This window comes from Phyllobates terribilis, unplaced genomic scaffold, assembly GCF_046119375.1.
Source record: "Phyllobates terribilis strain yellow unplaced genomic scaffold, ASM4611937v1 Scaffold_2__4_contigs__length_985480577, whole genome shotgun sequence".
NCBI lineage: Eukaryota > Metazoa > Chordata > Amphibia > Anura > Dendrobatidae > Phyllobates > Phyllobates terribilis.
The window spans coordinates 431,241,077-431,254,671 of record NW_027362762.1 but is presented as its reverse complement, the minus strand read 5'-3'; the positions used below and the strand labels follow the sequence as shown (position 1 = coordinate 431,254,671).

Below are 13,595 nucleotides of genomic sequence, written 5' to 3'. Positions count from 1 at the left end.
AGCATTATAAGGGGGCCAGTGTTCCGTACAGAGAGTAATATAGGGGTCAGTATCCAGCATGGAGCATTATTTGGGGCCCAGTAATCTGTATGGAGCATTATAAGGGGGCCAGTATCCTGTACAGAGCGTAATATGGGGGCCAGTATCCTGTATGGAGCATTTTATGGGGGCCATTATTCTGTATGGTGCGATTCACTGGTTTCTGAGCTGTTGTGGAATTTACAATAGATATCGGTCATGTAATGTAAGAAGTGAAATCTTTGGCCTTGTACTATAGATATATTTCTCTGCTATATCTGTGCATCATGAAGCGTGGTATGTGTTAAAGGGGCCCACAGAGACTCTTTCGCCCAGGGCCCACAAAAACCTGGGGCCATACATACCAGGATTGGGGATGAGGGGGCCCATACATACCAGGATTGGAGAGGAGGGGGCCATACATACCAGGATTGGGGGTGACAGGGCTATACATACCAGGGTTGGAGAGGAGGGTGCCGTACATACCAGGGTTGGAGAGGAGGGTGCCGTACATACCAGGACTAGAGAGGAGGGTGCCATACATACCAGGAAAGGGGATAAGGGGGGCATGCATACCAGGATTGGGGATAAGGGGGCCACGCATACCAAAATTGGGATGAGGGGGCCATACATACCAGGATTGGGGATGAGGGGAGCCATGCATACCAGGATTGGGGATGAGTGAGCAATGCATACCTGAATTGGGAAATTTACCAGTAGCTGCTGTATTTCCCACCCTAGGCTTATATTCGAGTCAATAAGTTTTCCCAGTTTTTTGTGGTAAAATTAGGTACCTCAGCTTATACTCGGGTTGGCTTATACTCAATTATATACGGTACTTTACAGAAAACAAAAAATGAACATTGGGCTGTTCTAAAAAGTAGCAGTGTCTGCATTTGTCTTTACAAACTCACAATACATACTTTTTTTTGGAAGATTTAGCATTTCTGTGAATCACTAACCTAATAATTAATTGTATACCCACAGTTTTTTAGAACTGCTTCACATCTATGTTGCATAGTCAACCAACTTCTTGCACCTGTCAACTGTTATTCTAGCCCAGTATGCTACATCCCACAATTTTTTGCCATTTGTTGGCTTGGCCTGAGAAATGCCATTTTTGATGTCACCCCACAAGTGTTCTATCGGATTAAGGTCCAGGGATTGGACTGGCCACTCCATGACCTTAATTTTGTTGGACTGGAACCAAGATTTTACTTGTTTACTGGTGTGTTTAGGGTCATTGTCTTGTTGAAACACCCATGACAAGGGCATATCTTCTTCAGCGTCAGGCAACATGACCTCTTCAAGTATTTTAATATATGCAAACTAGTTCATGATCCCTGGTACAAGGTAAATAGGCCCGACACCATAGTAAGAGAAACATGCCCATATCATGATGCTTGCACCACCATGCTTCACTGTCTTCAGAGTGTACTGTGGCTTGAATGCAGAGTTTGGGGGTAGTCTGACGAACCGGCTGTGGCCCTTGGACCGAAAAAGAATAATCTTACTTTCATCAGTCCACAAAATGTTTCTCCATTTTTCTTTAGGCCAGTTGATGTGTTCTTTAGAAAATTGTATCCGCTCACTACATGTTTTTTTTTTTTTTAAATAGTGGGACGTTGCTGGGACTTCTTGCTAAGAGATTAGGTCCACACAGGCGTCTTCTAACTGTCACAGTACTCACAGTTAACTTGAGACCGTCTTTGATCATCCTGGAGCTGATCATTGGCTGAGCCTTTGCCATTCTGGCTATTCTTCGATCAATTTGAATGGTTGTTTTCCGTTTTCTTCCACGTCTCTCTGGTTTTGCTTTCCATTTTAAAGCATTGGAGATCAGTTTAGCTGAACTGCCTATCATTGTCTGCACTCCTTTATAAGTTTTACCCTCTGCAATCAACTTTTTAATCAAAGTACGCTATTCTTCTGAACAATGTCTCGAACGACCCATATTTCTCAGGCTTTCAAGGAGAAATGCATGTACAACATGTGCTAGCTTCACCCTTAAATAAGGGCCACCTGATTCACACCTGTTTCTTCACAGAATGACTGACCTCACTAATTGAACTCCACACTGCTATTATTTTGAACACACCACCTTTCAATTAATTATTCAAAAACACAGACTCAAAAACATGCAGATCATGAATGCGGAGCCTGTTGTTTTTCTTAGAATCTACTGCACTAACTGGTAAACTGTTTGACATGTGGTAATAGAATTTATACCAAAAACAGTGATTAATCTGGTTAGTCATATTGGACTGCTATTCTTTTGAACACTACTGTATATTATTGTTATACATAAAATACAATAAAGTTGTCACAATCTTCCAAGGATTCCATTTTTTCCATTCAAACAAACTAATAAACCCCCCCCCCCCACCCGATAACACTCCAGAGAAATCTTTTTTTATGATGTATATACATTAGAATATCTGCCATTCAGTTATAATAATTAGTTTTCATGTGTACTGACCATAATTATAACATTTAACCAGGAACGATCATCCCAGAAGTGTTCATGAACCAGAAATTGCCATATGCCATCTCTCAGGAGTACTCCAGACAGCAGGCCTGGAACATTCAACCAGGGTCGCCAGATGTACATCTAAGAACTCTGTGTCAGAACGGCTGCACCCTGTAATCTAAGTGATACATCGTTGGAATCAGGCTTTCTTTGCCTACATCATGCTGCTCTCAGACGAGGTAGCAAAAACCTGGTGACAGAATCCCTTTAATTCCAGTTTACTCATCTATACATCTTTGAGCAACCCGTAGCTTGGAAAATGGCACAATTTTCAAACAGTTGCACAGTTCTATAGAAATAATAATAATACATTTTTTTTTCGAATCTCAGAAAAACCATGTCTCTTATATTTGAACAGTTTTCCTGCCTATTGTTTATTACAAACAAGTGAGTTTTCAATCCCAACTTTTCATTCATGACAACAAACGACTAAGGATTCTAAAACAACAAACCTTATGAAACAGAAATTATTTCCTTAATGGGCATTCGTGGTGGATAAGTAAAGGGAGTAAAGACGGAATCTAAAATATGCACCACCAGGAACAATGGTATAGAATTGTTTGCTACGCAGTACAAAATGTCCTTTGAAAATGGATAGTTCTTTCTATAAACATCCAACACTTGTTCTGGTTAACATGGGAAAAAAATATTTGCTAAATCACTTCCATATGGTCCTTTCTTCTTAATTGTAACTAAAGCTTTCAATACAGAAACTGCATCCATTGCAATATAGTTCTCAAAGTGGTTTCCTCCCGTGGACGGTTTATTTAAACTGATCTGAGCCACCAGTTTCAGACGGTCATAAAACTGTCCCAATGTATATTTATTTTTCTAAACTTAGCAATTACTGGATAACACGTGCAATATTCAAGGGTAATCCTGGAGAAGGGAAAAGCTCAAAAAGTCCAGAATATTTGTCCAAGATCCAAAAAAAAACCTTCTTCATACTGTATCTCACTTATTTATAGAAAATGTTCTTACTTCTACCTTATCATCCATCTATCTCATAGCAGTGATTTATGAGTGCTGGAGCATTCTGCAAAAATGCTTGCATATATACATTTAAAACGGTTTGAAAAACATGATTTAGAGCTAGTATCAGTTCAAGTCATTTAGCAAATTCCATCTTAAGTCAGGCAAGAATTTTATTAAATCTCCCAGCCTAGCCCATCTTTAAAATCAATATAATGAAATATGGCTTTCTTTAAATGACTAAATTATTCTTCTCAGTACTATGGACTAAACTGGAGAAAATGGCATTGGACGTTTAGTCTCCTTGGTGTACAGTCACTTGAAAGCATGGGGTTAATGTCAGGTATAAACTAACCATATACATACAATATAAGTCAGACAAACCCGCAGATTTCATATGTTGGGGAAAAAGATTGGGCAGGTTCCGATTCAGGAAGCTGAATACAATGAAAACCTTGATATCTTGGATCTGATGTCTTATTCCAGAGAAATCCACTTTTTTCTTATATGCAAATGAGGTGTTAAGATATATGGGCCAGACACCGATCTGCATGAGAATCTGCCTCCAGAGCTTATTAAAATAAAAGGGGGCATTACCAATGCAAGACAAGTAATTAACATAGAACAGCATAACTGAATTTTGTCTCATTACAAACACATTTGCTGCAGCTCTCACAGCTCTACTGTATTGTAACAATATTACACTCTGTCTGCCAGGGCCGGCGTCAGCACCCGGGCAAGTGCTAGGGCCCTGAGCAGGCGGGGGGGCCCACTCGCCATCGGGCACCCCGGCGCGCTATGGGACCCGCGCCTGCCACGATGCTAAGCATCTCTGGGAACTCCTTCAAGATTGTTGGAAGACCATTTCCGGTGACTACCTCTTGAAGCTCATCAAGAGAATGCCAAGAGTGTGCAAAGCAGTCATCAAAGCAAAAGGTGGCTACCTTGAAGAACCTAGAATATAAGACATATTTTCAGTTGTTTCACACTTTTTTGTTAAGTATATAATTCCACATGTGTTAATTCATAGTTTTGATGCCTTCAGTGTGAATGTACAATTTTCAAAGTCATGAAAATACAGAAAAATCTTTAAATGAGAAGGTGTGTCCAAACTTTTGGTCTGTACTATATATATATATATATATAAAATATTTTTTTTTCTCTGCGGTATCTGTACTTCATGAATCGTGGTATGTGTTAAAGGGGCCCACTGAGACTCTTTCGCCCAGGGCCCACAAAAACCTGGATCCGGCCCTGCTGTCTGCCTGTAAGATGGAAGATGAAGCTGAGAGGAACTTGCAGATGTGTCAGTTATAATAATACACAGCTGTGCAGTGAGAGCGGCCATTACACATCACACTGGTCACGCCCCACGTAAGCTCTGGAGACAGATTCTCATGCAGATCAGTGTTTGGCCCATAGTCCTGAACAGCTCATTTACGTTTAAGAAAAACATGAATTTATCTGGAATAACACATCAGATCATAGATATCAAGGTACGATATAATTTAGCTTCCTATGACCTACTTCCCCATATAGACGGCTTAGAAGAGTTGATCCTACTGACAGATTCCCTTTAAGGCTTAACACAAACTATGAAAAAGTAGGACTCCCTTTTATTAAAAATACATGAAAGCAGATTTATTGGTCACCATTGAAACTGGTCAGAGTACACATATCTAAATGCTTAATCTCTGTTTTCTATATAACATCTATGATTTAACTCATCCTGGTCAGTCAAAATCAAGTAAACTTTTTATTTAGTTATTGTTTGGAAATCTTTAAGACACCCAACCAAGTTTAGCCTTCAGTTAATTAGGCAACAGGAAAGTTTTTGCCACCTCCATATAATTACAAAGGAGACAGAAAACCTTCTGCTAACTTAATGTGTTTAACTTATCACTGTTTATATGATGCACAACCAAAATAACATGAACATAATGGCTCACTGAACCGCTTACCTTCAGGATCATCTCAGCCCGAGTCATGCCTTTCACCACAATTTTCGTGTAACTTGCTGGAGCTTTCCTCACTACTTGTGAACCGATGGATGGTAGGTCTAGGAGGACGGTTTTCAGAGAGTGAGTATCGAGAAGAAGCTGTAAATAAGTTAAACGTGCATTAAAATGTGCGCATAGAAGCAGAACTAAAATATTAATAAAAGCGCACAAAAACTGCATTTACCTAGAAACTTTACAGTAGGCAATTTGATTTAGAAATGCCACACAAATTTTGAAAAAGTAGCCAAGACCCTTTCAAGTGGATGGATTTGACCTGAAACTGAGATCCGAAGCCAGACATAGCGCTCAAATAAAAATGGTGCTACAGCCTCCTAAAATGCCGAAGGGACTGAGTGTGAACTACTACTTCATGAGATTTTTAACTTAATATAAATATTTTCTGAACAAGGTTTACAAGCCTTAACAAGGTATTAAATAAGGGGATTATAAGTTAATAGACAGGTAAATAAACACCTCGTTACTGTACTGTCTCGAGACTTATATTTTCCAAGCTTGTTCCGTTTCAATGTAAGAAAAGCATTTCAAAACATCTTTTGGAACACATTTACACCAATTGCATAATAGATAGTATATACCCATTACATCAACGGTTATTTTACAAGAAGAAGATTTATATTCAACAAGGAAGCACAGATCCAGGGAACTCCAATTCCCTGCAGCTGACTCTTAACTGCATTTACACTGGCGGATAACCCGTCAGCTTCTACCGGTAACACCCCATCGATCACGATGATTGTGCAATGTGAACTGCGTGTCCAAAAGTGCTTGTCCATCTTGCATCAAATAGTTTAAGAAAACAAAGAAAAAAATCTTGCTCGTCTTTTGAAAACTGTGTAATGTGAATGGAGGTTGTTTGATCAACAGTTAAACCGGCTAAAAGGAAGAGTGGAAATTCAAATTCTAAATCTGGCTATAAGTGATTGGTTAATCGTGTTCCAAGGTAATTGTTCAGTAGTAGATGGAGCACTGGAAATAATACATATTCAGGTCATATTGCTATTCATTATTATACCACATGCTACTTTTCATATAAAACCATGAAATGGATTATTGAACATTTTATCACTAATTCGATTACATTTTCTTAGTAAAGTACGAACGAAAATGTTTGTATAATACTTTATTAATTCAAGATAAAAATACCCCAACACTTCAAATTATTGTGTGATCACAGTGCAGGATGGTCAATCTTACAATGTAACGATCGCTATTCAACCTTTTCATTCACGACTCTTGTCCTATATAAACACTTGTCTGACATCGTTCAGGAGTTCCGAACACATTCTTTATCTTTTAAATGATTATCTTCTCATGTAAATGAACCCTTACAAACATAATTATTACATGTGAGAGGAACCTTATCTTTTAGAGCAAACTAATCATAAACGTGTTTTGTTGGCAGCTCTAGAAATTGCAAGCGCCAGAAAAGTAACAGTATTTTTCGGACTATAAGACACACTCCACCTCTCCCCCCAAATTTGGGACGAAAACGAGGGTGCATTTTATAGTACGAATGTAGCTTACCGGGGAAGGGCTGCGGCGGTGAAGCGGGGTCATAGGAGGCAGGGTCACTGCTGCAGGTGACAGGAGTGGGGCGATGCTGCGGGCCTTGGGCTGGGAGGAGGGCGTGTCCCGGCGGTGCGTGGCTGCAGGCCCTGGGCTTCAGGAAAATATCGGCAGTGAGGCAGGAGCAGCGTCCCCGTTCTGTACATTGATTTCCTAAAGGTGGGCTGCAGGAAAATGGCTGGTGGAGCCGGCACATGTGCAGATTTAGATCTCGACACATTACTGAGCCGAGATATAATGCTGTGCATGCACCACCTCTGAAGGATATTTACCTGAAGCCCACCGCAGGGAAATCAATGTACAGAGCGGGGACTTCGCTCCTGCATCACCGCTGACCTTTTTCTGAAGCCCAGGGCCAGCAGCCTCGCACCGCCGGGACACCCCCTCGTCCCAGCCCAGGGCCCGAAGCATTCGCACCCGCTACGGTAAGCTAAATTAGGACTATAAGACAGACCCCCATTTTAACATTAAACATTTTTTACCCTATCTTCCTCACCAAAATTAGGGGTGTGTCTTATGGTCCGGCGAGTCCGAAAAATATGGTATTTTTTCGTGTCTGTTTTCCTCTGTTAGCAGAATCAGAAAGCAACAGGAAAATGGAGTACCTAAAAGAAATTTGTGCATTGTGCATGTACACTGCTGGTTTGCTTACATGATGTCTAGATTGGGAGTATATCGAGCATTATTTGCTTTATTAAAAAGGACCTTTCACCAAATTTTTTATGTTGAACTGGATAAAAAATGTAACAGTGTTTGCAGAATAAAACCTTTTGTTTTATTTTTTTAAATTTCACCTCTCCGTTGCAGAGTTATTACCAAAGTATTGTCACCTAATGAGTTAAAAACAAAAACAAAAGAAGTTAAATCCAAATGGGTGGTATCAGAAAGCAGGGAGAAGAAGTACATGCCCTCTGTGAAAAGTATCTAACTAACACCCACTGGGGACCATTTTATTTCACTTTGGAGCCACTATTACACCCTGTGTCCAGCTCAACATGAAAAATGTGGTGGAAGATTCGCTTTAACCTCTTCATGACCTTGGACATACCCTTGAGTCCTGATTGGGAAGGGGTTCCCGTCTAGAACGTATGGGTACGTCCTGGCGATTGTGCAGGAACTGTGCCCGCGCGGTCGCCGCCAGGAGCTCAGCTTATATGACAGCTCAAAGACAGCTATCACAGCCAAAAGTGGTGCCCGCACTGCCTCCAGCAGTTTTTAACCCCCTAAATGCCGCGATCGATATCGATTGAAACATTTAGGAGGCCGGGAGAGGGATGGGGCGCCCTCTCCCATCCGATCGGCGCCCCTGCAATGCAATTGAGAGGGCCAGATCATTGTTATGACGACATCCAGGTTACCCAGCTACGGAAAGCCTATTAGACCATGCTCAGGGAATGGTCTAATAGGCTTCTGTCAGTTATAATGCACTGTAATGCTGGTACATTTGCAATGTATTATAACAGTGATCAGAGTGATAAAAGTTAAAGTTCCACAGAGGGACTAAGTAAGAAAGTAAAATAAAAAAGTTAACAAAAAAATTGAAAAAATTTTTTTTTAACAAAATATTAAACCCATGAATAAGTATTTTTATGTAAAAAAAAAGTAAATATATACACATATTAGGTATCGCCACATCTGGAATGACCCGACCTATAAAACTGTCACACTAGATAACCCCTTCAGTTAACACCGTAAAACAAAAAACTAAGCAAAAACTATGCTTTGTCATCTTACCGCCAAACAAAAAGTGGAGTGAAACGCGGTCAAACAGACGAACGTAAATAAAAATGGTGGCTATCTTGTCCCACAAAAAACAAGCCGCCATACAGCTCCATCAGTGGAGCTATAGCTCTCAGAATACAGCAACGCAAAAAGAATTTTCGTTCAGTAAAATAATTTTTATTGTGCAAAAGTGGCAAAACATAAAAAAAATTATATAAATGTGGTATCGTTGTAATCATAATGACCTGAAGAATAAAGCTGCCTTATCAATTTTACCACACGTGGAACAGCATAAAAAAAAAATAATAATAATTCCTGAATTGCTGGTTTTTGTTCATTCTGCCTCCAAAAAAATCGGAATAGAAAGCGATCAAAATTGTTATGTGCCCGCAAATGTTACCAATAAAAACATCAACTTGTCCCACAAAAAACAATGCTCACATGACTGTAGGCAGAAATATGGAAAAATTATAGCTTTCAAATCTGGCGATGCAAAAAATTGCTTTTGGAAAAAAAAGAAAAAGCGTCTTTTAATGTGTGATAGCAGCCAAACATAAAAAAAGATATATATCTGGTATCGCTGTAATCGCACTGATGTGAAGAATAAAGTCGTCTAATCACTTATACCGCACGAGGAACGGCGTAAAAAATAAATAGAACCAATTCTTCACCTAATGTTGATTTGTTAATTCTGCTTCCCAAAGATCGCAGAATGGCTTGGCTCACATTTATCCTGCACTCTGCGCTGAATGCTTACACCAGGGTTTTTGTGTAAATCTCTGAAATATGCGATTCAGCCGAATCCCCCAGCAGAAGATTCCCTATAATTAGGCAGGTGGGGACATTGGACGCCATCTGGCCTGTGATCCGGCGGTGTCTGTCTTTTTAGGCGTGCATAAAAGTGTGGTCGTGGACAGTTTTGTGCACTACTGAAAAGGATATCGCTGAACAGAGGCTAGATGGAGTACAGAGCAATTCTGCTGCCACATTATAGTAAATGGATCCCTCAAGGGTTTCATATGAATCACGTCATTCGGAGATTAAGATGGAAACCCCGATGTAAGTGCTCAGCGTAGAGCGCAGGATAAACTTGATCCAAAATGTTATGTAAAATGTACCCAATAAAAGCTTCAACTCAAGCTACAAAAAATGCAAGTTCCCACTCAGGTCCGTCATCTGTTAATGGAAATATAGGGGGCTTCCATGTTACTGGTAGTACAAAGGCTTTGGAAAAGCGAAATTGGCTCCTTGCCCCCCAAAATAAATCCAGCGAATTCTGTGCTTCCAAATGCCCCACTCGCTTCTGAGCCCCACAGTGTGCCTAAACCACATTTAGCGTCCAGATGTTTGGTATTTCTGTAGTGATGAGAGCCTGCTTAATTTACGGGGTCCATGTCTCCAGAAGCATGAGCTGGGCACAATGTATGGGCACTACAACATACGGGCACTATAATGTACTGGTCACTACAACGTACTGGGCACAAGAATAGCAGATTTGCAATTTTCACCCAACAATCCACTGCTGCTTGTTTCTGGAAAACAACCATGGAGTCAAATAATCAATACACCTGTAGATAAATTCCCAAAGGAATATAATTTCCAAAATGGGGTCACTTGAGGGGGGTATTCTGCTCTTCTAGCACTTAGGGACTCTGTGTATGGAGTCCGCAAACTATTCTAGGAAAATCTGTGCTCCAGAAGGCAAGTAGCACTCCGTCCCTCCCGAGTCTCGCCGTGTGGCTAAGCTGGAGTGTACAACCACATATGGAGTATTTTTACATTCAGCAGAAATTGTGGGACAAATTTTGGTGTCAGTTTTACCCATTTCCTATTGTGAAAATATAAAATTTAGGACCAAAACTAAATTTTGGTGGTAAAATTTTGTAACACACCCGTGGTATCAATATGGTCACTGCATCCCTATATGAATTCAATGGGGGGTTTAGTTTGTTAAATGAGGTCACTTATGGGGGGTTTCTGCTGTTCTGGCACCTCAGGGGCTCTGCCAATGTGACAAGGCACCCTTAAACCATTCCAGCAAAATCTGAACTCTAATATGGTGCTTCTTCCCTTCTGAGCTTTGCACTGTGTCTCAAAAGTAGTTTTCTACCACAAATGGAGTATTGGCCTACTGAGGTGTAATTGCGTAACAAATTATACTGTTCATTTTCTCCTATTATCCGTTTTGAAAATGTAAAAACTTGGGGGCCAAAGCAACATTTAGTGGAAAAAAAAAATGTAATTTTCCATTTACTCAAGTCTAATGTTATACAGTCTAATTAGTCAAATTTTAATTTATTCCTTCCACATTGCTATAATTCCTATGAAGCACCTGAAGGGTTAATAAACTTCTTGAATGTGTTTTTGAGCATTTAGAGGGAAGGAGTTTTTAAAATGGTGGTTCAACTCTGCTGTACTGTGTTGGTTATAATCAGGCACAGCACCGCAGTAGAGTAGCCAGCACTGTGAGAGGACTACTGCTGCTGCAAATGTGTGTAATAAGAAAAAGTTCACTTCTGCTGTACTGTGTTAATTCTGATCTCACTGTAGAGCTGTGTGTCACTATGAAAGTGTCAATCATTACTTGGCTCACACTGGTAAATCACCCTTTCATTTAAAATACGCTCTGGAGGCAGATTTTTTGGAAGATCCAAGTCTGGCCCATAGATCTTAACATATTATTTACATGAAAGAAAAACGTGGATGTCTCTGGAATAAGACATCCGATCACAGATATCAAGGTATCCTTTTATTCAGCTTCCTATGGCCTGCATGCCCATATAGACGGCTTAGGAGGACTGATCCTACTGACCTATTCCCTTTAATGTTTATGAGTCCACCATCAGAAAGACACCAAACAACAATGGTGTGTATGGCAGAATTACAAGGAAAAAGTCAACATTTCTACCATCCCCAGTTTGCTAAAGATCATCTTTACATGCCAGAAGGCTATTGGAACATTGTTTTGTGGATGGATGAGGGAAAAATTGGTTTAAATGAGAAGTGTAGTTTCAAGAAAAAAAATATTGCATTCCACCATAAAAACCTCACACTATCTGTGAAACACGGTGGCATTAGTATCATGGTTTGGGCCTATCCTACTGCACCTTGTCCAGAACAGTTTGCCATCTTTGATAGAACAACGAATTATAAAATTAAACAAGGAAATTCTAAACGAAAATGTCAATACCTCTATCCATGAGCTGAATCTCAAGGAGAATGTGGTTCATGCAGGAAGACAAAAATCCAAAGCACCAAAGTAGTAGTACAAAAGAATGATGAAAGAAAAATAAAAATAAAGTTTGGAATGGCCAAGTTAAAGTCCTGACCGTAATCCTATAGAAATGTTGTGAAAAGATATAAAAGTGAGAAGTTTATGGGAGAAAATCCAACAACATAACAGAGTTGAAGATGTTTTGTAGGGAGTAGTAGGCTAACATTCCTCCAAGCCGATGTGCACCAAGCCAATGTGCAGGACTAATCAACAATTGCTCAAAATTTTAAGTTATTGTTGCACAAGGGGGGGTATTAACAGATACTGAAAGGTTCACATACATTTGCCACTCACAGATGTGATACTGAATAATTTTCCTCATTAAAAAATGACAATGTCTAATCATTTTTGCACATTTCTTTTATTTGATTTTCATTATACTTTTAGGACTTTTGTGAAAATCTGACTTCGTTTTAGGTCAAATTTATGCAGAAATATGAAAAATTCTGAAGTATTCACAAAATTTTAAAGCACCACTCTAAGGTTAAGTTGACACGTTGCGTTTTTGATGCGTTTTCGCGGCAGGCTTCCCACCTCAAAAACGCTTGTTAATAGGTCTGCCAGGTATTGCAATGGGAATCCGGATGTGCTGTGCACATAATGCGGAGATTTCCGCTCCGAATTCGCATTGCATCAAAAACCGCAGCAAGACCATTGTTCGAGTGTTTCCGCCGCGAATTCGCGCCCATCGACTTGCACTGAATCGCAGCAAACATGCAGGTATAATATCAATACATGCGGATTAACTGTGTTTCAATGAAAGTCAATGGGCGCGAATTTGCGCTGGAAACGCGTTGTGGGTGGTACCCGGGTCGGGAAAGGAGGCTACTGCTCCTCTCATCCGACCGCGGCTTTCGCTGATAACAGTGGGAGCGGCGTGGATGGGAGGAGCAGTAGTCTGCTCTGCCCAGCCCGCGGTAAAAGAAAAAAAAAAAAAAAAAGTAAAAATAAAAAATAAACCTCACACTCACCTGTCAGGCGGCCCCTGGTGTCCTCTTGGTCCCCGATGGCGATGAGCTGCTCCAGGCGGCTGGCGGTATACTGCGGGGAGCGGGCTACAGGGCAGTGGAAAGAGCGGAGGCTAAGTGCCAGATTTGGCGCATCTTATGGATGCGTCATTTCTGGGACTGCTGAGGGGTGATATTAATAGACGTGGAGAGGGCTACTATCCATGGCCCCTTCCATGGCTATTAATGTCAGCCGGCAGCTGTCTAGGTTAGCCTTTTCTGGTTAGATTTTATAGGGGGACCCCACGTCAATTTTTTTCTGGGGTCCCCCTGTAATCTAGCCAGGAAAGGCTAAGCAAACAGCTGTGGGCTGATATTAATTACCAGGGAACATTGTTGGCTAATGGCCCCTTCCCCGGCTACTAATATCAGCCCCAAGCGGTCAGCTTTCCCTTTGTTGGCTATAAAAATGCCGCGCAATTTTTTTTTATTTATTTATTTTTTTACATTTTAGGATCTGTGCCCATAATTCAGACGTAGCAGCA

General features: G+C 40.5%; 1 protein-coding gene across 1 annotated transcript in view; it reads right to left on the bottom strand.

Annotated features, from left to right (window-relative positions):
- The window catches only part of VPS53 (VPS53 subunit of GARP complex), a 267,635-nt gene that overhangs the window by 25,056 nt on the left and 228,984 nt on the right, over positions 1 to 13,595 (bottom strand). Inside the window, exon 20 of the mRNA XM_073665297.1 lies at positions 5,482 to 5,619. Within this exon, the coding sequence (XP_073521398.1) occupies positions 5,482 to 5,619 (138 nt within the window). The remainder of the gene's footprint in view (positions 1 to 5,481; positions 5,620 to 13,595) is intronic.